The sequence below is a fragment of the Dipodomys ordii genome, unplaced genomic scaffold, assembly GCF_000151885.1.
Source record: "Dipodomys ordii isolate 6190 unplaced genomic scaffold, Dord_2.0 Scaffold36, whole genome shotgun sequence".
Taxonomy (NCBI): Eukaryota; Metazoa; Chordata; class Mammalia; order Rodentia; family Heteromyidae; genus Dipodomys; species Dipodomys ordii.
In genome coordinates, this window is record NW_012267252.1 from 6,681,051 (window position 1) to 6,708,546 (window position 27,496).

General features: G+C 42.6%; 2 protein-coding genes across 2 annotated transcripts in view; one reads left to right on the forward strand and one right to left on the reverse strand.

The window, feature by feature from the left end:
* Ina (internexin neuronal intermediate filament protein, alpha) overlaps positions 1-10,463 on the forward strand; it is a 10,971-nt gene extending 508 nt beyond the window's left edge. The window contains exons 2-4 of the mRNA XM_013017595.1: positions 2-536; positions 8,351-8,475; positions 9,792-10,463. Of these exons, the coding sequence (XP_012873049.1) occupies positions 2-536; positions 8,351-8,475; positions 9,792-10,101 (970 nt within the window). The 3' untranslated portion in view covers positions 10,102-10,463. The remainder of the gene's footprint in view (position 1; positions 537-8,350; positions 8,476-9,791) is intronic.
* Positions 10,464-21,012: 10,549 nt separating this feature from the next.
* The window catches only part of Pcgf6 (polycomb group ring finger 6), a 25,491-nt gene continuing 19,007 nt past the window's right edge, over positions 21,013-27,496 (reverse strand). Inside the window, exons 9-10 of the mRNA XM_013017862.1 lie at positions 25,732-25,818; positions 21,013-22,244 (exon numbers count right to left, since the gene is read on the reverse strand). Coding sequence (XP_012873316.1) covers positions 22,188-22,244; positions 25,732-25,818 — 144 coding nt within the window. The 3' untranslated portion in view covers positions 21,013-22,187. The remainder of the gene's footprint in view (positions 22,245-25,731; positions 25,819-27,496) is intronic.

Sequence of the window (27,496 nt, forward strand, 5' to 3'; positions counted from 1 at the left end):
GGCTGCGGGCGCGCTGCGAAGAGGAGAGCCGCGGGCGCGAGGGCGCCGAGCGCGCCCTGAAGGCGCAGCAGCGCGACGTGGACGGCGCCACGCTGGCCCGCCTGGATCTGGAGAAGAAGGTGGAGTCGCTGCTGGACGAGCTGGCTTTCGTGCGCCAGGTGCACGACGAGGAGGTTGCCGAGCTGTTGGCCACGCTGCAGGCGTCGTCGCAGGCCGCGGCCGAGGTGGACGTGGCTGTGGCTAAACCCGACCTGACTTCGGCTCTGAGAGAGATCCGCGCCCAGTATGAGTCTCTGGCCGCCAAGAACCTGCAGTCGGCGGAGGAATGGTACAAGTCCAAGTTCGCCAACCTGAACGAGCAAGCGGCACGCAGCACCGAGGCCATCCGTGCCAGCCGAGAGGAGATCCACGAGTACCGACGCCAGCTGCAGGCGCGCACCATCGAGATCGAGGGCCTGCGCGGGGCCAATGAGTCCTTGGAGAGGCAGATTCTGGAGCTGGAGGAGCGGCACAGTGCCGAGGTGGCCGGCTACCAGGTAAGGACCCTGAGCACCGCATAGGTAAGGGACGCCCTGTGCTCTTTCCCCGCACATCTGCACTTCCTGTAAAACCGTAGTGGGGAGTAAGGGTGTGGGAGGAGAGGGGAGAGGGGAGTCTCCACTGGAGGCCTGGGCAAACACACGCGCGCGCGCGCGCGCGCACACACACACACACACACACACACAAGCTGTACAGCTTTTTACTGTGAATTTAGTTGCCCAGAAACTCACTTTCCCAGCCCAGTTTCTAATAAGCTTTTTGTGTAGTGTGAAAAATCTAAAAGGACGTCTCTTTCTCAGCAAGCGGTTAAACACACCCTGGCGACCTGAAAAACAATTCCCTACTCCCAATAGGAGTGAGGCCACTGGAGGCAAGTCGCAGCCTCTCCGTGGTCCCAGAAAGTGCTCTTGTGCTCGCTTGCTGGTGCTCGCTCGCTGGCGCTCTCTCGCGATCTCTCTCCCTCCCTCCCTCCTTAGTTCCCTCCCTCCCTCCCCCTCTCTCTCGCTCTCTCTTGCTCTCTCTCCCCCCTCCTTCCTCCTCTCTTTCTTGTCTGAATTTGAAAGGCTTTCTGTGTGCTTCAGAGTCGTTGTTTATTGCTCAAAGCCAGGAACTGCAAAGACCCCAATCCCAATTTCTGGACATTTGCTCTTAAGGTAGAGAGGGGAACCTTTGAGGTGGATGGCGAGTGAGCTATTAGCAAGTGCCCCGCCCCACCACTCCCCAACGCACGCAGTTAGCTTGCCGTCAACCTACGAAGGACATTTCTTCCCAGAGAAAGCTTTACACTAGTTGGCTTTTCACTAGTTGGACTAGGTCAGGGCGCTGTCTATGGTGCTGATCTGGAATTCCTCCCATTTCAGAAATAATGTCTCTCATCTCGTGTCCCAGTTAGGAATCTCTAGGCAATTAACTGCTTGCTTTTTTCACCCCTCCCCCCTGCATTACTAACACATCCATCTTGGCTACCTGCGATCAGAGGTCACCCTGTGGGCAGCATCAATTTTCACTTTCATGGTTGGCTTAACACTTAACAAAAACCACTTAATCTGCTCAGCCATACTGAGGCCTCACTTGCAAATTCCAATTACCTTAACATTTTTTCATGTTAAGTGCACAGGACAAATCAGAAAGATGGTTTCTTTGTTATAGGCAACATTTTCCCTCACCTGTCTCTGGTGAAGGCCCTTTACTCTGGTGCAGGTATTGATTGGATCTTTCCTTTCAACAAAGGCCACTGCATCTTCAGGCTTACTACATAGAACATTTTCGGTTGATAAGTACAAAGAACACAGAGGCAGGGTGAATTGAAAATATTGAAGAGAACCAAAATAATGTGGAAAACAACCAAAATAGAGTGGTTCAGTTTCCAGACACAATAAAGCCTTTTTAATTGAATGACTATACGTTAGAAACTTCAGTCGTGTATTCTAGCTAGGTTTGAAGTTTATGTTTGGCAACATTAATAGGGTATAGGAACATTAATAAAATAGAACCAAGATACAAGACTCTAGGCATTCCCTCTCAGTGAGACCAAAGGAGGATACTGTGAGGGGAAGGATACAAAGGCACAATGCCTCTGTGTCTCTGATCATATAAAATAATATTTATTGAAGAGAAAAAATTGAAGAAAAGGCATGAAATCTCAAATGCACTGTTTTTGTCAGAAGCTAAATCATTGCTATGTTAAGGTTATTTACTATTCATTACATTTGACAAAGGATGAAAAGCCTGCTTGAATTGTTAAATTGGTTAATTTGACATTACAGTATTATTCAAATAAATACTCCTGTTCCGATTCAAGCTCTGTAACTTGAACTTTTCACTATGTGGTCTACCTCCTGAACAATACAATTAAGACTTAATTAAGACTTCATGTTTCCTTCCAAAACCCTGAGTTCAGTTCAGTGGTCTTCTGAAAGAAAAAGAAAAGAAAGAAAAAGAAAATCCATTACACAGAATTGCCCACCAAATTGGGCTATTCTATGTCCCCATTTTGCTTGTTTTAGATTCTACATTCCACCAAGCCTGGGCTCCTTTGCAGTAAAAGGCTTTCAGTGTTAGACAATAGTAGTGTCATCCAGACTTGGTCTACAGAAAACAAAAACCAACAGAAAGTGCAGCATCTGCAGCTTTGCAGTGCTATCCTCACCCGCTGTGGCCTTCAGTGTCTCAGTGGGCCTACTAGAGGGAGGAGAAGAGGAGATCAGACAACAGAAAAGAGAATTTCCTCCCTGTTGGGACCTGAGACTGGGTGGGGCTTACCTAGCATCTGGTGGAAAACAATCTCAGTGTGCTGACCAAGGTGAAAAAACCTCCTTTCCACCCTGAAAATTACCCATTGTTTTCTTGCCCTCTCACCCCCACCCTCCACTCCCCTCCCCGCCCTACACACACTTTCACTGCAGTAATGGGAAACTGCTCTCCTTCACCTTCAGGAATTAATGGTAGGCCCATTTTCCTTTGCTAAGTAAGTAACCCTCTCCGAGACACAGAAAGGCCCCATTAAAGTCTCGCTTTCCCTGCCCCAGAGAGATGACAGCTTATTTGAGGAGACAACTTTTTACACTTGAGAAAGGATAAAGAATGATTCAAGGTGACATAGTAAGTACACAACAGTATATGAGAAGGTGAACCGGACAAGAGGAGGTTTAGAAAGAGCTAGGACTATTGTCTTCAAAAGCCAAATGCAGTCATCCTAATTGGAAAGCTGAAGGATTTTTCATTTCTGACAGAGAAGTTTCCCATCTCCACAGAGCTAGCTGCTTCACCATCTTTAGAGTCTCAACTGTACTAATGCTGTTCAAAGACCTTCTTGGAGGGTACTGGGGGGGGTCTCAGATATGAATTGTAGTCAGTCTTAGAAAGCCAGAGCTTTCCTTGAAAGACCTTGCTGAACACTCAAGATCACTGCTGCTTAATGCTCTCCAGGGAGACAAGCCAAGGCTGCCCTCTTCCCTCCAATATGAGATTGAAGTGCAGCCTAATTAAATAGCAGGAAGGGTCTGACCCCTGGGAGATTGGAGATGGAAATGGCTGCGTATAAATCAATAGCTCGATAGATCTATTTCTGGAATTAGGGTTCAAGAAAGAAAAAAAGCTACATTTGATCTTTGTATTTTTAAAGCTATGTAATCTGGGTTTTGCTTTGTTTGCCCTTCCCTGTTGCATTTAGCTACTGTCACCTGTGCCACCACAATAACTCCTTTATAAAAATAAATTAAACTAGTGGTCCCCAAGCATACTGACACACCAAGGTCAACTGAGAGCTTAAACAAAAAGATTGTGAGGACCACTCCTAACCGAACAGATTCAGGAGTTCAGAGGCGGAGCTACAAATATGCATTTCCTTTTCTTTAGTCATTTTTTACATTATCTTTAAATGGTATACAAAGGGGTTTCAATTCAGCATGTCAATTTGTGTGTACAAAGCATCTTGATCTATATCACCACTTTCCATAATTCTCCAGAAATACGTATTTTTGATGAAAGGGCCATATCTAGACAGCCTTGTGTTCATTTTGGAGCACAATGACTTAAAGCACATATTTTTGTAAAATAGTATATTCATATATATTTAACATACATATATACATGTGTAGATATACATATGTATGTATGTGTGTGTGTGTGTGTGTGTGTGTGTGTGTGTGTGTGCAGTAAACCACGTAAAACCCCTCTTACCTTGCCTGGCTGATTATACAAAGCATAGAGATAGCCCCTTTCCATCAGTACTGTATAGTACTCAATACTGCTTGGCTGGCTGTTTCCTCAAAAAGTTTATGAAATCCACAGCACCGTGTATATTTCCCTTTTTCTACTACAGATGCTAGTGTGGCTTTCTTACAGCCTGCATTCTTCCAGGCACGGGCCAGATGCTCAGCAGTCGACTCGGCTGTCTTAGGAGAGACCCCAGCTGGAGCAGGGTGTGCCTCTCCCCTGTTCCTGCAGGCTAAAGACAGCAGCAGCTGCATGGTTGGGGGCGGGGGCAGACTGCAGTGCTCTGCTCATTTTTCGAGCTGGAGGCCATCTTTGGCAGGGCTTTTGAAGGGCAATGCAAGGCACAGCCTGGTGGGAGGAGAACACAAACAAAGACACCACCAGAGTAGATGAGCTGTTACCATCAGTGGTCTACAGTTACTCCTGAAAGGAGGTGAGCTGTGCTTTTTGCCTACTCTGATCCTTAAAATAGGCCTGTGAGTTTTATGACATAAAAGTATAAGGAAATCTCATCTGGCTAGAACTCAGCTCTCCACCAACCTCTTATTCAGAAAACACAGCTGTGAAACAAAATAATTCTATTTTTAAGAAATAATAGATAAAACATTTATCGCTAAATCACCTATTAGGAAGTTGGTTCTGCCAGTGCCCTCCACATAATCATTCTTACTTCATGTGATTCTCAAAAATGCTTCCTTTTGGGTCGGGGGGGGGGGGGTCTCAAGCCTATAGCAGGAGAGGACTCAGGCATTGTCAGGAACCAGAGCAGTCCATCAGGCCACCTCTCAGGACAAAAAAACCAATAAGCAGCAATATCAATGTACATCTGCTCTTTGAGGCCTTTTAGGGGAGAAATATATAGTCTTAAAAGATAGACTTAAAAGATAAAAAGAATAGAAAAATAATCCATTATTTTCATGGATATTTTAAATTGCCCAGAAAGGTTGCATTATATTTACTAATTATGAATGGAAGATAAGGCATTCATTTTAGAAAGTTTTTTTTTTAATTGAAAATTGTTATCTTAAAAAAAAATCTGAGCTGGGGTGGTGGCTCATGCCTGTAATCCTAGCTACTCAGGAGGCTGAGATCTGAGGATCTCGTTTCAAAGCCAGCCCGGGTAGGAAAGACCGTGAGACTCATCTCCAATAAACTGCTAGAAAACCGGAAGTGACACTGTGGCTCAAGCAGTAGAGCACTTGCCTTGAGCTGAAGAGCTGAGGGACAGCGCTCAAGCCCAGAGTTCAAGCCCCACGACCGACAAAAAAAAAAAAAAAAAAAATCTGATACTTGCTGGGCGCTGGTGGCTCAGCCTATAATCCTAGCTACTCAGGAGACTGAGATCTGAGGATTGCAGTTCAAAGCCAGCCTAGGCAGGAAAGTCTGTGAGACTCTTACCTCCAATTAATCGCCAGAAATCCTGAGCTGAAGAGCTGAGGGACAGTGCCCAGGCCCAGAGTTCAAGCCCAACAACCGACCAAAAAAAAAATCAAATATAGAGTACTAATATTGGGTATTAGTGCCAGGGCAAAATATACAACCAAAGGATGCCAATAAACCCTCTTTCTCATAAAGCATCTTTTCCTGTTCCTCTGTGTAAAAATAGTATTTCTTCCACTTTCTCCTTTTTTTCTTGCTTTACACTTTTCCCCATTGCTATAGTAAAATTGCCTAACCCCTAATGCATCACTAGCAGACTTGCTTGTAGGTTAGTTTAGCCTCAAGCAGCAAACAACAAGTGAAATTTCTTGGTAAAAATTGTTTTAAGAAGCTGAATATGAGCCGAGTGCTGGTGGTTCATGCCTGTAATTCTAGCTACTCAGAAGGCTGAGATCTAAGGATTGGGGTTCAAGGCCAGCCCAGGCAGGAAAGTCTATGAGACTCTTATCTCCAATTAACCACCATAAAACCAGAGGTGGTAGTGTTCGCTTTGAGCTGAAGAGCTCAGGGACAGCGCCCAGGCCCAGAGTTCAAGCCCCAAAACCGACCAAAAGAAGAAGTTGAATGTGGGGATACACTGTTGTAATCACAGAACTGGAGAGGATGAGACAGAAGGAGCTCAAAGTCAAGGCCACCATGGGCTACACAGGTCCTCACTCCATCTCAAAAAAAAAAAAAAAAAAAGCCAGGCACTGATTGATCTAACCTATACTCCTAGATAGTAAGGAAGCTCAGATTTGAGAATCACAGTTCAGAGCCAGCCCTGGAAGATGAACCTTTTGACACTCATCACCAATTAACTAACAAAAAAACAGAAGCACAGGTGTGGCTCAAGTTGTAGAATGCCAGCTTTAAGTAAAACTGGTCTTCAATGTTGAATTGAAATTCCTTTGTACAACTACTTAAATATAACTTTTTTTTTTTTTTTGTCAGTTGTGGGGTTTGAACTCAGAGCCTGGGCACTGTCCTTGAGCTCTTTTGCTCAGGACTAGTGCTCTACCATTTTGAGCTACAGCTCTATTTCCGGTTTTCTGATAGTTAATTGGAGATAAGAGTCTCCTGGACTTTCCTGCCTGGGCTGGCTTTGAACCACAATCCTTAGATCTCAGTCTCCTGAGTAGCTAGGATTACAGATTTGAACCACTAGCACCTGGCAAAATTTTTTTTTTCAAGTTGAAAACTGGCCAAGAATGTGAGGCCCTGAATTTAAGACCCAGTACAAGCAAAACAAATAAAGGATAAATACACAAATTTTCAAAAATTCTATTACATTCTTGTGATCTCTTCATTCTGAAGTATTTGCATCATAGGCATTTCTTTCATTGCCTTTTATTCTTCACTGTGCACTCAAGATTCAAGAGAGACTCTCCTTTGCATTGTTCCTATCAACATTTATAGAACAGGTAGGTGGCATGAATTTTAATTCCTTCTGAAAATTCTCTTGATTTGGCAGTTTGCAATCCTAGACCTATCAACTGAACTTCTAGCACTGCTGCATTACCCCTACTCCAAGGGAATTACAGAGGCCTTCAATACTTGCTTTGTTGGGGTTTCTGATTTGTTCATCAACATTCATATTTCATAAAAATAGCTCTTAGTCTACAAACGTGCAGCTGAATTAGATGGGCTATTTGCTCACAGCTTTTGAGGTCATAAGAAAAGAAGTAGTAATAGCTGGGTGCCGGTGACTCAGGCCTGTAATCCTAGCTACTCAGGAGGCTGAGATCTGAGAATTGTGGTTCAAAGCCAGCTGGGCAGGAAAGTCTGTGAGACTCTTATCTCTAATAAACCACCAGAAAACCAGAAGTGGCACTGTAGCTCAAGTGATAGAGCACTAGTTTTGAGCTGAAGAGCTAAGGGACAGTGCCCAGACCCAGAGTTCAAGCCCCATGACTGACAAAAAAAAAAAAAAGGTAGTCCAACCAAAAAAAAAAAAGCTGTTGGAGGAGAGTTATATTATTTGCTGGTTTGTGTGTGTGCACATGTGCGTGCTGGGGTCCTAACTTTGGGACTTTGCTTGTTAGGCAAGTGCTCTACCACTGAGCTACATTTTTAGCTCTTGTTAAGAGATCCTTCTGGCTGTTCAATGATCAAAAATTTATCTTCATGCCTTCATTTATTTTCCATGCCTTGATGTATACCTGGAAGAATTTGGAAACAAATCATCATATGAACTTAGTGTATGTTTGTGGGTAGGTGTATATATGCATACATATATGCATACATCTGTATGCATATATATATATATATATATGTATATTACAAGTGTTTTCATTTGAATTGAAAAAGACCACTCCTTTTTTGTAACATTTCTGCTTCATCCTTATCATATCACTTTCATGTATCACCACATCACTTTCATAAAGTGATTGAACAGCATAGTTCCAGGAAACGATCAAAATGAGGGAGAGAAGTATATGTGCCTTGTGGTAGAAGTTTCCAACCCTTGTCATGCATCTAAGATGCATGGGGTAAATCCTACCCCATGGCAAATGAATCAGAATCAGGACTGTTAGACAGATCTGGATGTAAGTATTTTATTAATCTGTTTGGTGGTTTTACTATCAGGATGGAGAATCTTTGTCTTATGGGAATCTGTCTGAGCAAATTTCAACTACTTTGGCCTAAATATTTTGGATGTGTCCCTTTTCAGGATAGCATTGGTCAGCTGGAGAATGATCTGAGGAACACCAAGAGTGAAATGGCACGCCACCTTCGGGAATACCAGGACTTGCTCAATGTCAAAATGGCCCTAGACATTGAGATAGCAGCTTACAGGTACTCCTGAATCAAGCTCACCCAAGCAAAGCACATGCCGTCCCAGGGCAGGGCTACCTGCCTGCTAAGTACTTATAGTCTCTGATTTCCTGCCCACTTGCCTTCTATTTGGATATACCACCTTCACCTTACTAGTCCCAGAATATTGCCTGTAAGGGCTAAAAGGGATAGAGTGCTAAGGGCTAAAGGGGTTAATGGAGGTACCCAGAGGTTAAAATAAAAATTCATCAGATCAAGCACTAGTGGCTCACACCTGTACTCCTCGCTATTCAGGGGTTGAGATCTGAGGATTGAGATAAAAATTCAGCCTGGGGAAGGAAAGTATGTGAGACTCTTATCTCCAATTAACCACCAGAAAACCAGAAGTAGTGCTGTGACTCAAAGTGGTAGAGTGCTAGCCTTGAGCAGAAAAAGCTCAAGGACAGTGCCCAGACCCTGAGTTCAAGCCCCACAACCTACCAAAAAAAAAAAAAAAATCATGCCAGGCACCAGTGGCTCATGCCACTACTCTGGAGGTTGAGATCTGAAGATCATGGTTTGAAGCTGCCTGGAGCAGGAAAGTCCATGAGACTCTGGCACTGTGGCTTAAGTGGTAGAGCGCCAGCCTTGAGCAAAAGAAGCTCAGTGTTCAAGCCTGATTTCAAGCCCTAAGACTGGCAAAAAAATAAATAAAATAAAAATAAATCACTGGGCTGTAAGTTTTAAAATAAGGTTTATCTACTTAGAAAAGTCCTGAAAGTTAGCTGGGGGTATGGCTCAAGTGGTAGTAGCTTGCCTGGCAAGACTAAAGCCCTGAGTTCAAACCCTCAAACCCCAGTGCTGCATATCCTTCCCCCACCCTGAAAACTGACATTTCTCTCTGGATTCCTATTCATGGAAGGATGACAGATCTCAAGTTCAGGCTGCATTAAGTGGTTCCTACCTCCCTTATGGATTTAGCACCTCTTTATCCCTGTAGCAGTTAAGGCGTAAATTAGAAAAATTACTTCTCCCTAGAGCTTAGTAGACTCCAATTGTCAAAAATGGGTGTGATGTGGCCACGGGGCGGGTTGTTGGTTTTCCTTCAGGAACATATTTGAATGTAGCTGATCCTGAAGATGTGTGTGTGTGTGTGCACACGTGTGTGTGCACACGCGCGCATGTGCAAGAGCTTTTGAGCCTTGGGATGCAACATTACTAGTCTCAACCGTATAAAGTCCTTGGGAATCTAAATAAAGAACAGCGAATGGAGAATTACATTTTATTTTATTTTTCTAGTTATTTTTTTCTAGTTAACAAGTGGACTTCCTGAGAGTTTTTCTCTGTTGGATTTACAGGAAGCTGCTGGAAGGCGAGGAGACAAGATTTAGCACCAGTGGATTAAGCATTTCCGGGCTGAATCCACTCCCCAATCCAAGCTACCTGCTCTCTTCTAGAGTCCTCAGTTCTACAAGCTCCAAAGTCTCATCTGCTGGGCTGTCCCTTAAGAAGGAGGAAGAGGAGGAGGAGGCTTCTAAGGTAGCCTCTAAGAAAACCTCTCAGATAGGGGAAACTTTTGAAGAAATATTGGAGGAGACAGTAATATCTACTAAGAAAACTGAGAAGTCAAATATAGAAGAGAGCACCATTTCAAGCCAAAAAATATAATCCTGCTGCTAAAAAAGTGTTAATGCTTAAGGGGGAATAATATGCATTTGACTTGTTAACCAGCCTACTCCTGAACCGCAACACCTGTCACCACTCCTTAGCAACTTCAAGGCTTCTCATATTTAGTATTACATACTTACTTTGATAGAAAACCACCCCTTAGATGGGATCAAACTGCAGTCCTGGAGCAATCACAGAAGAGTTATCTAAGAATACAGCTTTCTCACCTAAAGCTTAGGCTTCACAGTAATGGAAGATTTCAGGTATAGAAGAACACATGAAGGTGCTAAGTCTAAGTGGTCCTGGTCATCCTCTGAATGAAATTGAAACTTCTATCTGCTCTAACCAGCCATTGCCAAGCTATGTAGTCATACTGTAGATACCCAACCATAAGATCACTGCCAGAGATAAACCGATGATCCACATCCAATTCAACCAATAGAACTGAATTACAAATGATAGGTGTTTGTTTAATGGACACTTTCCTTCCCACTGCCCTCAATTTCATGTATTCTTTTTCTTCCATCCGGGTGAAAAAGAAAAGGCTAGTGTAGTATTCTCCCCTTTTAAAACACAGTGAGCTTCTCAGAATTTACTCCCTTTGACCCTCTTTGCTCATTCGATAAAGTTAGATGCATGTCCACCATTTCTGTGACTTGTGTAATGAGATCCCTGCCCATTTCATGTGTCTTTAAATTTATAGGCTTAAAAAAATGGCAGTGATGAATTCTTAGGATTTCCCCTGACAAATGATGAGAACACTCCCTAGATTTTAGGCTTTGGGCTTATTTAAATCTACTTAATTAGGGGGAAAATGACTTCAAAGAATGTAGCTTTTCACTTTAGCTTTTAGAAGCACGATAATAGTCATCCCAAGCTGTGATTAAGCTGACCTTAGATTTAGTAGTGTAAGTTAGAAGAAGTGAGTTCTTCTAGGAATGGAAAAGGCCAAGGGTCTCCTCTGTGTCAGTTCCTGTGTGGTGGTGTAGAGTTAGCTTTCCCATGTTCTTGCCTTTAGGATCCATGAATTTCCCTTCCTGATAGGTTTCCTTCTCTAGGTCCACAAGAGGCCTTGCTTCCACTCTCCTATGCCTTTTAAGAGTGCTAAGTGTAGGCTATTCTGTCACAATGCTACTGTCCAAAAGTGGAAAAGGGAGAAAAAAAAACCACTTCTGGTCAATCAATACCACCAGCAAATATTTAAAAAAGAAAAAAAAAAAAAGATCTTTCTCTTCTCCAAGTCTTCCCAACAGTTTGCTGCATGGTTTGCTGCTCAGTTAACAGGTTTCCTTTCCCATCTGGAGAGGTAGAAAACAGTCCAGGGAGTCAGCTGTTCACCTGCTCAACTGTGTGGCACCACATTGCCCTGTCTGCCACATGTACCAATTTTAATGCAGGATTCATTCCCTGGCAGTGCTCAGTGCTGTCAGAGTGAAGTTGCCCTGCCACACATGATGCTTTGCTGAACTTGCTCATTCTCACACTTGCTTCAATAACTCAAGGAACTTGACACTTTTCTTCCTTTCCCTGACCGGTCCCTGTCTTTACGCCTCACATTTACTGTAAGACTCTAGTAAAATAAGTTAAAAGTCCTCTGAATCCACCTATGGAACTTGTGTTGTGTGGTTTCTGCTGTTTTGCTGGGTAGTGTTATTTGGATTCAGGAGGCCATCTAGCTCTGACTAATCCAGGAACATATATGGAAAATTCTAAGCATGGAAAATATTCAGAATTGAAAGGCAGCCGAGCACTGGTGGCTCATGCTTGTAATCCCAGCCACTCTGGAGGCTTAGATCTGAGGATTGTGGTTCAAAGGCAGCCCATGAGTCTCTCATCTTCAGTTAGCTACCAGAAAACCAGAGGTGGCACTATGTCTTAAAGTGGTAGAGCACTAGCTTGAGCAAAAAGAACTCAGGGACAGTGCCCAGGCTGAGTTCAAGCCCCACGACTGACCAAAAAAAGGCAGAAAGGGGAAGGGAAGCCAGCAATATCACCTGTTACAACATGACAACAAAATGAGTCCGAGAGATGGTAGGAAAGTCTGCCTGAAAAGTAGACCAATGATCCCAGAATAACTTACTGCCAGTTCTAGAGCCTGAACTCAGGGCTTGGGCGCTATCCATTAGCTTTTTCCACTCAAGGCTGGTGTGCTACACTTGAGCCATACTTCCACTTCCAGCTTTCTGGTGGTTTTAATTAGAGGTAAGAGTCTCATGGACATTTCTGCCTGGGTTGGCTTCAAACTTCAATCCTCAGATCTCAACTTCTTGCTAGGATTATATGCATGAACAGCGCCCAGCTCGTAAGACTCTTTTATCTCCAATAAACCACCAGAAAAACCAGAAGTGGTACTATGGCTCAAGTAGTAGAGCCCTGAGCTGAGAGCTGAGGGACAACGCACAGGCCCAGAGTTCAAGCCCCACAACCAACAATAAATAAGCCCAATCTCAGACTGACAAGATTAGGACCCTTTTCTAATGTCACACATCGAATAGCAGACCTGAGATTCAGACCATTGACTTGTATCCCACTTCACAAACACATGCCTTCCTGATGTTGCTCCTTTGCATAAAAGAAAGTGCCTACTGATAGTGGTGGTAGATGCTGTAGTCCCAGCACTCACAAGGCTGATGCAGAATTGAAATTTGAAGCCAGCCTGGACAAGACTGTCTCAAAAAACTTCATGTGTGTGTGTGTGTGTGTGTGTGTGTGTGATGGAGTGTGAACTCTGGGCCTGGGCGCTGTTCCTCAGTTCTTGCCTCAAGACTAGCACTCTACCACTTGAGCCACCGTGCTACTTCCGGCTTTTTGGTGGTTTATTGAAGAGGCTCACTGGGAAGGTAGCTCAGTGGTAGAGTGCTTGTCTTGCATGCACTTTGATTCCTCAGCACCACAAAAGCAGTAAAAGCCAGAAGTGGCGTTGTGGCTCAAGTGGTAGAATGGTAGCCTTGAGCTAAAGAGCTGAGGAACAGCACCCAGGCCCAGAGTTCAGGCCCCATGACGGAACAAAAGAAAAAAAAAAGACTCACAGACTTTCCTGCCCTGGCTGGCTTTGAACCATGATCCTCAGATCTCAGCCTCCTGAATAGCTAGGATTACAGGCGTGAGCCACCGATGCCCAGCTTAAATATCTTTTTTTTTTGGGGGGGGTTGCTTATGTGGAGCTGAGGAATGGAACCCAAGGCCTCATGCATTTGAGGCAAGCACTCTACCACTGACCAACCTCCCACCCCCTTAAAAAACTTTTTTAAAAGGTGCCTACTTGGGCTGGGATGGTGGCCTAGTGGTAGAGTGCTTGCCTTGCATGCATGAGGCCCTGGACTCAATTCCTCAGCACTGCATATGGAGAAAAAGCGGAAAGTGGCGCTGTGGCTCAAGTGATAGAGTGCTTGCCTTGAGCTGAAGAGCTGAGGGACAGTGCTCTGGCCCAGAGTTCAGGCCCCATGACCAAAAAAAAAAAAAGTGCCTATTTGAGCTAGGAACAGGTGGCTCACACCTTGTAATCTTTAACTATTTCAGAGCTGAGATTGGGAAGATCTGGTTCATGACCATCCTAGGCAGAAAAGTTTGCAAGATTCTTCAACTGAGATCTGGGCATGGTGGTGAGGTCCTGTTTTCCTATCCACAACAGGAAGCCTGAAGCAGGTAGATAGTGGCCCAGGTACATGCCATAATAAGCAACAAGACCCTATCTCAAAAGTAACCAGCATAAATTGGGCCCTGGTACCTCATGCCTGTAGTCTAAGCTATTCAGGAGGCTGAGTTCTGGAGGATACTAGTTGGAGGTCAGCCTGGGCAGGAAAGTCTGTGAGACTTTGTCTCCAAAATAACTATCAAAAAGCTGGACTTGAGGTGTGCCTCAAATGGTAGAGTGCCAGCCAGGAAAGCATAAGGCCTTAAATTCAAAACCAATACCACCAAAAAGGGGAGGGGCAGTAGAGGCATGTCTCAGCAGAACAACTACCTAACAAGTCCAAGCCCTTAAGTTCAAACAGCAGTACTGCCAATTTTTTTTTTCCTAAAGTGCCTACTTTAGGGAGGAGGTATACTTCTTACCTACTTTTCCACCTTTTCCTCACCAGGCTTTACTTGCAGGTTTTCTGTACAGAGGCCCTTGGCAAGTCTAACCAGGGTCCCTTCTGTTTCTGTTATTTTGAGTCCTTAACTTCCATTTGCCACAGGGAGTGGGGAATATTTCTTTTTCTATTTCTCCTTACTTTAACCCTGTTGTATTAAAATAAATCTTTGCTAAAACTTTAAAAACAAAAAGCAAAGCCCATTGGAATGAAAAACAAGCATTAACAGTGGATTGTTGTCAGGGCTGGAGAGGGAGCAATGGCACGTGACTATTCACTGAATAAGGGGTTTCTTTTTTCTTTTTTGCTGTGAGGACTGCAGCTTGAACTGCTTCTGCTTGGCTTCTATCAAAGCTGGCACTCTACCACTTGAGCCACATTTCCACTGCTGGCTTTTTGGTGGTTAATTGGAGATAAAGAGTCCAGACTTTCCTGCTTGGGCTAGCTGTGAAGCTTGATCCTCAGATCTCAGCCTCTTGGGTAGCTAGGATTACAGGAGTGAGCTATTAACATCCATTGGTTTGGGGTTTCGTTTTAGAGAGAATAGGGGTTTCAAGTTAGAGAAAATTAGAGTGCATGGCTGCAAAATATTTAAAGTGTACTAACCACTATTTTTACCCCTTATGTTCTTTTTGTTTTGTTTTGTTTTGTTTTTTTGGCTGTGTTTTCTTTTTTTTTTTAATTTTTATTTTATTTTATTTGTGAACAAACTGTACAGAGGGGTTACAATTGCATGGGCAGGATAATGTGTACATTTCTTACCAAGCATTGCAGCCTCCTCCTTTGTTTACCCTTCCCATCCCTTCCCAGCCTCCCCCCTCCCCACCCCTTATGTTCTTTATTTAGAGACTGCTCTTTAGTTCAGGCTGCTGGGTTACAGGCATGGACCACAAGATTCAGCTTCTGAATCATTCACTTTGATTTTATGCTATGTAAACCTCACTTCAGGGAATTTGTGGAATTATCAAAAAAAATGCCAGTGGCTCATGCCTATAAGCCTAGATACTCAGGAAGCTGAGATCTGAGGACTGCAGTTCAAAGCCAGTCCAGGCAGGAAAGCTGTGAGACTCTCTAATTAACTACCAAAAAGGTCAGAAGTAGTGCTGTGGCTCAAGTGGTTGAGTGCTAACCTTGAGCACAAAAGCTCAAGGACAGTGCCCAGGCCCTGAGTTCAAGCTCCAGAACTGGTGCATGTGTGTGCATGGCGCGCGTGCGCGCAAAACACACACACACACACACACACACACACATACAATGTCACTGAAATATACTGTACCTGATGCCCCAGTGAGAAGAGACATTTAGGGCGATGACAGAAGCCAAATCCAGTAAGAGTAGATTTCAACATAGAGGCTGGAGAAAATGTCAGAAATCACCTTTGATGTAAAAGTAGAAAAAAGAACAAAAGCAGCTAGAAATGTAGCTTAACTTATGAGCACCTACCATGGCTTTCAACTGTTATTATATCATCAGCCATCTCCAAGGTCCTGAAAAAATCTAAATAGTAAGAATCTATTTTCCCCTTAGAATTAAATTAATTGATGCATCTGAGAGTAACTAATAATTGAAAATGGAAATATCTGAGAGGTGAGCTTTGTGGGTCCTTAAAACAGAACGCATATATAAAATTTTATTTTTCCTTATAGAACATATACCACGGATGTTATATTTCCCAGTTTAGTGGACAGATTAGATTTATATTATGCCGCATCTTGCCAATTTCACATCTCTTATGGATATGCCATTTGCAAATGTGTGAGTGCTCCTGGATCCCGCTAAACAAAGGACTGCTTTTATTACATTACCATGCCCTGCTGCATGCTTTCAAAGGAGACAGATTACCACACAGATCAAAGGGCTGCTCCTCCTCTATTGATCTCCTAAAAGATTATTTGATTGCGGTCACGTTTTATGATGAGATTTCACAAGCTTACCGGGGACCACTAGGGACCAGCTAAGATTTATAAATCTTTTCTTCACATACACATGAGATTATAACAGTGAAGATCTCTTTTGTATTTTTGTCAATGTATATTAATCATCCCTGAAGACATGTAAAGGTTTATGCATTGGCAATGCTTCAGTGGGCCTTTGTAGCTTAGGCTACAAAGGAAGATGAAGATTGATAGTGGAGGACTTCATAGGCTCCTTCCTCTTTGATTCACCACTGGAGATGGCAGATGGCTACGCCTTCCCTAGATGGAGCAGGTGGTCTATGTTCAGTATCAGTGACATTTCATTCTAGCCTTATCACAGGCTTACCAGAGTGTAACTAAAAGCATTTGTATAAGGCCTAGAATTTTGGAATACGATAAGTAGCAGGTTCTAGTCAACTGCTGATTATTGCACAGGACAAAAAACAAAAATGAGTATCTTTTCTTAGAAACGGTTCTGGTTTTTTTTTTGTTTGTTTTGTTGTTTTTTTTTTGTTGGTCATGGGACTTGAACTCTGGGCCTGAGCGCTGTCCCTCAGTTCTTCAGCTCAAGGCTAGCGCTCTACCATTTGAGCTACAGTGCCACTTCCAGTTTTCTGGTGGTTTGTTGGAAATAAGAGTTTCACAGACTTTCTTGCCTGGGCTGGCTTTGAACTGCGATCCTAGATCTCAGCCTCTTGAGTAGCTAGGATTTCAGGCATGAGCCACCAGTGCCCGGCTTGTGGTTTGTTTTTTAAGAGTCTGGGTCTGCAGGGAGCTGGTGGCTCATAGCTGTAATCCTAGTTATTCAGTAGGCTGATATCTGAGAATCATGGTTCAAAGCCCGCCTGGGCAGGAAAGTGAGATTCTTATCTCCAATTAAGCACCAGAAATATGGAAGTGGTGCTGTGGCTCCAAGTGGTAGAGTGCTAGCCTTGAGCAAAAGAGCTGAGACAGCACCCAGGCCCCAAGTTCAAGCCCCACAGCCAAATAAAAACACAAAAACAAAAACAACCCTCTATCCTTAGCCTCAAATGTAACTGGTACTACCAGAATATGCCACCTAATGTGCTAATTTATTTTGTTTATCTTTTTTGTACCAGCACTAGGGCTTAAAGTTGGGCTTCCTCCTACCCCAAAGGCTAAAATTCCAACATTTGTGGCTCAATTCCAGCTTTTTTTGGTAGATATAGTTAATTGGAGATCAGAGTTCCATAGACTTTCCTGTCCAGGCTGGCTTTGAACCATGATCCTCAGCCTCCTGAGTAGCTAAAATTAGAGGTGTAAGCCATTGGCCACTGGCTCAGATGTACTCCCCCATCCCCTTAGGTTGTAGGGCTTGAACTCAGGGCTCTGTCCCTAAGCTACTTTTGTTCAAGGCTAGCACTCTACCACTTTGAGCTACAGTTCCACTTCTGGTTTTCTGGTGGTTAATTGGAGATAAGAATCTCATGGCCTTTACAGTCTGTTCTGGCTTTGAACTGTGACCCTCAGATTTCAGCCTCCTCAGAACCTAAGGATTACAGGTGTGAGCCACCAGCACCCAGCTCCAGATGTACTTTTAAAAAATGTACTTTTTAACTCACTTAGATTCATCTCCCATGTAGCTTAACACAGAAGTGTAATTAATGTTCTGATGCAACATAAAGAATTTCTGATGTCTTAAAGGGCTAACCAATCTTTTTGGTACTGGGGGCCTTGAAGATAAGAATGTTGACCCCTATTTTCTCAAAGCTAGAGCCCTACCTCCACTTGCAGTCTTTTTCTGGTTAATTGGAGATAAGAGTCTCTTGGGGGTTGGGAAGGTGGCTCAGTGGTAGAGTGCTTGCCTTGCATGCCTGAGGCCCTGGGTTTGATTCCTCAGCACCACATAAGCAAAAAGAAAAAAGCAGGAAGTGGCGCTGTGGCTCAAGTGGTAGAGCACTAGCCTTGAGCTGAAGAGCTGAGGAACAGCGCCCAGACCCAGAGTTCAGGCCCCATGACTGGACCACCCCCCCAAAAAAAAAAACCTTTTCCTATTTAAATGAAAAGAATGTCACAAATAAGAACCCTTAGAAGAACCATAGAACAAAAGAAAAAGTCAATAAAGATGGAGCCAGAATATCCACTCCATGTGAGCATTTGGAAGGCTTTCAGATCATTATGCATTTCATTTGTGAGAAGATTATTAATCTCTGTAGAAAATAAAATTTAGATTTTACCAGTCTAGTTTTATAGAGAATGATAATTAAATTCATGTGTACAACACCACACTGAACAAAAGGGCTTACTAAGTCATGGGCTATTGGAGAAAAAAAAAAGTTAACATTCAGAATTAGCCTCTGCTTAAATCTTTTCTACTATCAGGGGGTTTTCAAGATGACAAAATACAGATCCAGGCATAGTAGCTGAAGCCTGTATCAAAGCTAACTGGGAGGTAGAAATCAGGGATCAAGGCTTGAGACTAAACCAGGCGAAGGTTTTAAAGCTTCATCTGAACCAGTAACTGAGTGTGGTAGCTCACCTGTTTCTCTGGATACAAAGAAAGCACTACAGCTGGGTGAAGCACAAGTAGGATTACAGACCAGGCTAGCTTCGCATAAAGCAAGACCCTACCTACTTCAAAGAGCAAGTAGCAACAGGAAAAATGAAGAGCTAGGGGCTGGGAAGATGGCTCAGTGGTAGAGCACTTGCCTTGCATGCCTGAGGCCCTGGGTTTGATTCCTCAGCACCACATAAGCAAAAAGAAAAAAGCCAGAAGTGGCGCTGTGGCTCAAGTAGTAGAGCGCTAGCCTTGAGCTGAAGAGCTGAGGGACAGTGCCCAGGCCCAGAGTTCAAGCCCCATGACTGACAAAAAAAATAGTATGAGGCCTTGAGTTCAAGCCCAGTATAAGCACAAATAGGAGGGAAAAGACAAAATACAGGATGTTGGTTTCAATATTAGAATTTTAAGAAAAAAAATTTAGCATAACACATCTGATAAGCAATTATGGCCTGGTGCCCTTATGAGAACATTTGTGTGGGTATATGCCCTTTGGTCAAGCTATATAGGACAAATCAGTGGGCTCACAGCATTACGTTTATAAATTCTAAGCCAAGGCACTGGAAGAAACAAGTTTTCGCTTGTACTTCAGAGAAGTAATCCTGAGACTAGATAAAATTTATTTGAAGCTGGGTGCCGGTGGCTCACACCTTTAGTCCTAGCTACTCAGGAGGCTGAGATCTGAGGATCACAGTTCAAAGCCAGCCCAGGCAGGAAAGTCTGTGAGACTCTTATCTCCAATGAAACCCACTAGAAAAACGGAAGTTGCACTGTGGCTCAAGTGGTAGAGCGCTTGCCTTGAGCTGAAGACCATAGCGACAGCCCCCAAGCCCAGAGTTCAAGCCCCACAACTGACAGAAAGAAAAAAAATGTATTTGATTCAATCAGGAGAGAAGGGCAATGCACTATAAAGAAAAGGGAAACTCAGTGAAGCCCAAAGTCACAAGAGATGACGCAGACCTGTATGAGAGAGAAAACAGGGTAGTGTTTAAGGCCGGACTGAGAAACCTGCTAAGTACACCATTTGTCAAACTACAATTACCACAAGCATCCTTCAAAATATCTGTTCTGTAGCACCACAGATAAAACTAGAAGTAGAAACCTGTGCCTAGTTCCTTGGGGTTTATTTTTATAGGACTCCTGCATATATGCCTGTTGCTGATTTTAATCTGTATCCTTTATTAAAACAAACATAAATACATCAGTTTTTCTGGGTCCTGTGACTCCCTTTTGTGAATTGCTGAATCTCAGGTGGCCTTGGGGATCCCAACACACATTGGTTAACATGAGATAATTTAAGTGTTAAGTCATTTCTGTGAAAAAATGTAAGAGACAATGAATTGTGCAGCTGCTACTCTGACAACTATTGAGTAACAGTGTCTACTACAATTAGTGAAAGATGCTTATTAAATATCTATTTTGTGGCAGCTTAACTTTGATTCAAGGCATCTTATTTACCTTTATTTTTGGTAGGACTGGAGTTTGAATTTAGGGCCTTACACTTGATAGGAAGGTGCTCTACCACTTGAATCACATCTCAAGCTCTTGACATCTTATCTCTTAAAGGGTTCTTGCTATTTAAAAATCCACAGTAAGCTAGGGCCAGTAGCTTATGCCTGTAATCCTATCTGCTTAGGAGGTTGAGATCTGAGGACCGTGGCTCAAAGCCAGCCTGGGCAGGAAAATCTGTCAGACTCTTATCTCCAGTTAACTACCAGAAAACCAGAAGTGGTACTGTGTCTCAAACTGGTAGAGTATTAGCCTTGAGTGAAAAAGCTCAGAGACAGTGCCCAGGCCCAGAGTTCAAGCCCCGTGATCATAAAAAGAAAAAAGAAATCCACAGTAAATTCAGGCACACTAGTGGATCACATCTGGATCCTAGCTACAGGAGGCTGAGATCTGAAGATCACAGTTCAAAGCCAGTCTGGGCAGAAAAGTCCATGAGACTCTTTTTTTTTTTTTTTGTCGGTCGTGGAGCTTGAACTCTGGGTTTGGGTGCTGTCCCTGAACTCTCCAGCTCAGAGCGAGCACTCTATCACTTAAGCTATAGTGCCGGTTTTGTAGTGGTTTATTGGAGATAAGAGTCTCACGGACTTTCCTGCCTGGGCTGGCTTTGAACCACAATCCTCAGATCTCAGCCTCTTGAGTAACTAAGGATTACAGGTGTGAGCCACCAGCACTTGGCTCCATGAGACTCTTATCTCCAGTTAACAATCAAAAAGCAGAAGTAGAGCTGTGGCTCAAGTGGTACTTTGTTAGCCCTGAACACAAAAGCTTAGAACAATGCCCAGACCCCAAATTTAAGCTCTAGGACAGGCACACAGGTAGGTGTGCACACGCACGCACGCGCGCGCGCGCACACACACACACACACACACTTCACAGTAAAGACATCTCAAAATAGGCTAAAATAAATTTTTATTAAATGTTAAAAGAGATTGATACACAACTCACAAATTCTTTACAAAACAACTGCCAATCTGTGTCCAATTTTTAAAGTACTATACACATTTGGAAATTTTGCTGTGAAATAGAATGTAAAAATATGTCTTTTAGAAAGCATTAAAGATGATGATTATAATCAAAACAATGTTTAAAATGGAAGTCTTTGCATGAAAGCGAGCTTTCAGTGGAAAAATAATGAGTAAGTGAACTTTAAACATTAAATAGATAAAGCTGACTTACTGAGGAAATGGGTAAGTATTCTGTAAACTTCTGAAATTCACCTGATATGTTTTATTACTTTCAGAAGCAATGCCATTATGAGGTATCAACAACCATAGTATAGGAATCTTGAGTGATACCACTATGCCAGAAGCACTGGTAACAACCAACTGTATAGGCAAACAAAATTTTAAAAAAATCATCACAAAGAAGCACCTCTTCTGAAACATGTTAAGATGTCTTATTACACTGGAGGCTTATGGCACAGGCCAAAAACCCTAGAGGAGACAATCTCTCCACATAAAGTAATAGTAATTCATCCATTTTAGAACTGAGTAACATCTCTTTAGTAGTGTTACTGGTATAAAAGAAAAGACAGAAGTTTAAACTATGATACAACATACAAAAAACGGTCAACAGTTAGGGTCTTTGAAAGTATACTCTTAGGTTTAACAAAGACCAACTTTTGTTAAACTGAATCTCTAATTCAGATACAGCTTCATTATTCCAAAAAGGTAACTGACCAACTGATGCCATTCAGGACAGCAGAAGCCCAACCACCAACTTGGAAGATACATTGCTTAACAAAGGAGTAAATGGTCACCAGTTTACCTCAAAGATGGGAAGGGAGCAGAAATCAACTGCAAAATATATGCAATTACAATGAATTTAAAATTCAATGTTGTCAACTTTTTGCCCTGAGCTGAGTGCTTTTGATATATAATCTCTGAAGAAACAGATGCATTCCATTGTCCCAAGTTGTGCCTATAAATGCTATTGTTCCTGGTACTGAAAACAGACAGAGTATGTCTTATAGAGCAGAGCGGTGGTGACTATATTTGGTGGGAATCTTTGGTGAGATGCAGTTGTGCAAAAAACTTCCTCCTCCTCCTCATAATACCCCTAGCATATTCAAGTTATTTTCAGAGGAGAAATGACAAGACCATAATGAAGGACAAGCAGACCATCCTGAAAAGGGGGAAAAAAGAGAGAAACTACTTTAATAGTTCTTTAAAAGCTAGTAATCTAATCCAACATTAATATGAAATTCTTTGCATAAACACAGTATCACCAAGAAAAAGAAATTTCTGTCTTTTCTTTTTTTTTAGAAAAAGAAATTTCTTAAGAGCATGAAAGATCCAAGATAAATGTATCTGTTGACTTACTCAATTGCCTAATCACCAAACACATAAGTTGTTTTCTTCTTCTTGTTCTTTTTTGAGGTGAGGTCTTGCTATATTCCCTAGCCTTGTCTAGAACTCCAGGGTGGTCTTCTTGTGTGATTTCCCCCCACTACCTGGGGCTCTAGGTATGCCACCATATAGGCTCAATGTCTTGGAGGCTTATGCCCATAATCTTAGCTACTCAGGAGGCTGAGATATGAGGATCATGGTTCAAAGCCAGCAGGGGCTGGAAAGTCCATGAGACTTTTATCTCCAACTAACCATCAGAAGACTGGAAGTAGAGCTGTGGTTTGAAGTGGTAGAGCACTAGCCTTGAGCAGAAAACCCAAGGACAGCACCCAGGCCCTGAGTTTAAGCTCCATGACCAAGAAAAAAAACCTCTCAGGAGCCAATTCTATTATTATTATGTAACCATACCAGGTGTATTTATGACTATCAGCTCTCCAAAAAGAACTACAGGAATAAGCTGGGGATGGTGGTATAAGCTTTTAAATCCTAACACTTGGGGGCTGAAGTAAGCCATGAGCTTGAGGCCAATCTAGGCTATACAGGTCACCCCTCTCCTCTCAAAAAATGAGAAATACTGTTTTCTTTCTTCACAGACTACCTAAGCACTGTGTGTATGTATATAATTATGTGTGTGTGTGTGTGTGTGAACTGTCATAAAACATCACAGAACACATAAATGCTGCTCACTACGATGGTAAGTGATAAAACTTAGAGACTCTCACCCAACTGAACGAAATTTAAAATACTGTATATTTTATTTTCTCCTTGAAGATTATCCTTGGAAGAGGACAATGATTCCAGTGTTTTAATCTGATTTTTTTGTGGCTTTCTATCTCCTCTTTCTGGTTGCATCCTCTGCACCCAGTGAGCAACCCACTCTCTTTCAGATGCACTGGAAAAATAGCTAAAAATACAGACTCATTGGGAGATGTGCAAGACCTGTCCTGAGCAGCAGAGGAGCCATGCCCTGGCAGTCCTGCGCTTGCTGTGTCTTCTCTTTTCCTTCTGTGCTAGGCTCACATGGCTCTGCTTCCTCATGTCTCAGCCACAACTCCATTCACTGCAATCTGGCTTCTGTTCCTGGCAACTCTAGCCAAAGCTCACCAAAATCCCAAAAAAGGGCTCACAAATTCAAATACTCACAAGGGCCAAGAAAGTAATATAAATACTTATGCTAGGTATGTGAGTCAACAAGGAATGGTACATTAAAGAACAGGTGCTTATCTGAAAGAATTGAAACTTAAATATTTAAAACATAGTGTAAGTAAAATAAAGGTTAACCTCATACCATGTTTGGTCCGTACACTGTCAAATCTGTTCCAGACTAATTAGCATTATCAAAGTAAATCAATTCATGTAACACAAATAGAAAGATTCCACTAACAGATTTACATGAATATAAATTAAGTTTTACATAAGGTTAATTTTTGCATATAGTTATGTTTGAGAAATGAAAAACATTTTGTGAAATATACTGGTAAGAACTCAGACATAAAACTGAAATTGTAGTTACAAGCTATTTCAAGACACCAAAATGACCTCAATGTATATATAAATTCACATTCTATGAAATAAGTGCTTATAAGCAAAATTTATATCTAGCTATTTACATTCTTTGCAAACATGTATGAATATTTCCTATATGTTTATATTTCCTTTTCAGGTAGCTTTGTTCATGGTTTTAGTAACTATCTGTCATGATTTGGATACAGTTTGTCTCCAAAAAGATCATGTGCTGGAAGCTTGATTTCAAGTGTGGTAGAACCTCAAAAGAGGTCAGTGAGGGTTAGTGGGAGGTTCTTAGGTCATTGGATATCTTCTATCACAAATGGATGAGTGTGTCTCAAGGGACTAGGTCAGTCTACTGGGACTGACTGACTGAGTTGTTTGTTAGCAGGCCCTCGGATCAATCCTCAGCAATGCCAAAAAGAATGATAGAGAATGAGTTAGCTCTCTCTGCCTGTTCTCTCTGTCTCTGTGTGTGTATGTCTCTCTCTCTTTTTTTTTGGGGGGGGGGAGGGTCCGGTTGTGGGGCCTGAACTCTGTCCTTCAGCTCTTCAGCTCAAGGCAAGCGCTCTACCACTTGAGCCACAGCGCCACTTCCGGCTTTTTTCTTTTTGCTTATGTGGTGCTGAGGAATCGAACCCAGGGCCTCATGCATGCAAGGCAAGCACTCTACAACTGAGCCACCTTCCCAGCCCCAGTCTCTCTTTTGGTTCTAAGACTGGGACTAGAACTCGGTACCTTACTCATTAGCTGGCACTCTATCAACTGAGCCATACCTCCAGTCCCGCTGCCTATTCACTTACACACACATCCCTTTTCTGCAAGCCGCTGGTTGGACTTCTCAGCCAGGGGCTCTGTCCAGAACACCAGCACTATGTTATTTTGACTTTTTAGCCACCAGAATCATGAGCCAAATATACAGATACTTTGCTATAGTGATACAAAAGAGAATAAAACTACCCCAAACAGAGTTTTCTTTAAGTCAAATTATGTCCCTTAATTTTGACTCAAAACCTCTCCAATCAATAGTTTCCCAGAGTTAATAGTTTAAATAGTTCAAAATCCAGAGTTCATACCATGGCCAATAAGTTCCCGTATGATTTTATTCCAACTGTCAAGATCTCAGTTCCTACCATCATTTCCCTCCCTTGCTACATCCTAGCCTTTCCCTTTGAGGTGGAATTCAAGTCCTAATAATGACCTTGCACCAAAAAAGAAAAGTGTTCTTATGAATATGCAGTATATGTTACATAATGATAGACTATGTGTAAAAAGGCAGTCCTATCGATTATAATAAAGCCTATGTGTGCAGTGGACTAGACCACTTCTGTTTGTATAAATTTACTCTGTGATGTCTGCAAATGAAATTGCCTAGTGATGGATTTCTCCAAACCTATGCCCATCATTAAGGAATGACTGTATTAGCTTATTAGTCTTCAAATCTTTACTGTAGTGATGGAGTACTAGGAATGTGGGGCTGAACTGCATGGGAGATGGGAGGAAGAGTCCTGGTTCACTCACTGAGTCACTGTGGGAATTACATGTATTTTCTGTAACTCAGTTTCCCTATCTTTAGAATGTTTTCTCCATTCTTACCCCATAGATAAAACCCAGGCAAACCATTTAAAATATTTGTAGTTCAGAAAATTTTAACAAAATTGTGAACTGTCTATGAAAACTACCCTATTAACATGGAACTTTTTTTCCATGAAATAATTTTGTGTGTTCAGCATAGGCTTGCTAAATCTGAGGCCTACCTGCATTGCTGAGTCACCTATTGCACGTCGGATTTCTCGGAGAGTCTGGTACGGCTCTAGCAAGTGGTCACCACAGATGATATCTACCTATGAGAAAGCAGGAGCATTATCAGACCACTTCCCTACATAATTACTTACAGATCAGACTTGGCTATTTTATTTTAGACTGATTAAACATCTTTATAAAATGTCTTAGAAATCTTTTCTATTTGGGCTGGGAAGGTGGCTTAGTGGTAGAGTGCTTGCCTTGCATGCATGAGGCCCTGGGTTCAATTCCTCAGCACTACATAAGCAGAAAAAGCCAGAAGTAGTGCGGTGGCTCAAGTGGTAGAGCACTAACCTTGAGCTGAAGAGCTGAGGGACAGCACACAGCCCAGAGTTCAAGCCCCACAACCAGCAATAAATAAATAAATAACGTTACAGGGCTGGGAATGTGGCTTAGAGGTGGAGTGCTTGTCTAGCATGGATGAAGCACTGGATTCAATTGACTCAGTACCACAAAAACAGAAGAAGCGTGGTCAGTGGCTCAAGTAGTAGAGTGCCAGCCTTGAGCTGAAGAGCTGAGGGACAGTGCGTAGGCCCAGAGTTCAAGCCCCATGACTGACCAAAAAAAAAAAAAATCTATTAAGGGCTGGGAAGGTGGCCCAGTGATAGTGCTTGCCTCACATGCATGAGGCCATGGGTTTGATTCCTCAGTACCACATAAACAGAAAAGGCCAGAAGTGGTGTTGAGGCTCAAGTGGCAGAGCACTGGCCTTGAGCAAAAGCAGCTCAGGGACAACACCCAGGACCCAGAGTTCAAAAGCCCCATGACCCACATACAAAAAAACAAAAACAAAAACAAATCTATTAAGTAGGATTGGAGGTGGCTTGCCTAGCAAGCACACAAGGCCCTGCAATCAATCCCTAATACTACCCAAACTCTAAAAACCTCTGCTGTAAAACAGTAATTTTTCTTACAATTTAGCCCCAAGTTTAGCAGCTGGTCAGTTACTATTTGATAAGTATGGTCCTAGATGTTATGTGTGCCATGTGGATTTGGTTATTATTTTTGTTTTCACAAAAATGGGACCATGCTACATATATTGTTTTATAAACTTAAAAAAAAATTTAGCCAGGTTCCAGTGGCTCATGCCTGTAATCTTAGCTATTCAAGCAATTGAGATGTGAGGATTAAAGATCAGAAGCCAACTTAAGAAGAAAAGGTCATAAGACTGTATCTCCAACTAACTATCAAAAAGCTGTGAGAGGGCTGAGAAGGTAGCTCATGCATGCATTGCATGCATGAGGCCCTGGGTTCAATTCCTCAGCACCACATAAACAGAAAAGGCCGGAAGTGGCCCTGTGGCTCAAGTGGTAGAGTGCTGGCCTTGAGCTGAAGAGCTTAGGGACAGCACCCAGGCCCAGAGTTCAGGCCCCACGATGGGACCCAAAAAAAAAAAAAAGAACCGGTCTCAAGAACATAAACAGAAATAAAAAGGCTGGGAAGTATAGCTCAGTTATAGTTAATTTGAGTTAGCTAAAGTTATAGCTCAGGTAGTGCTATGTCAATTTAGTCATTACACAGTATATACAATTTCAAAACATCATGTTGCACATGACGCATATGTATATAATTTTAATAATCCAAAAAATAAAAGTAATAAGAAAAGGCAAGTAGTAGTGGCCCACACCTATAAACTTAGCTACTCAGGAGGCTGAGATCTGAGGATCATAGTTTGAAACCAGACCAGGCAGGATTGTCCATGAGACTCTTATTTTCAAG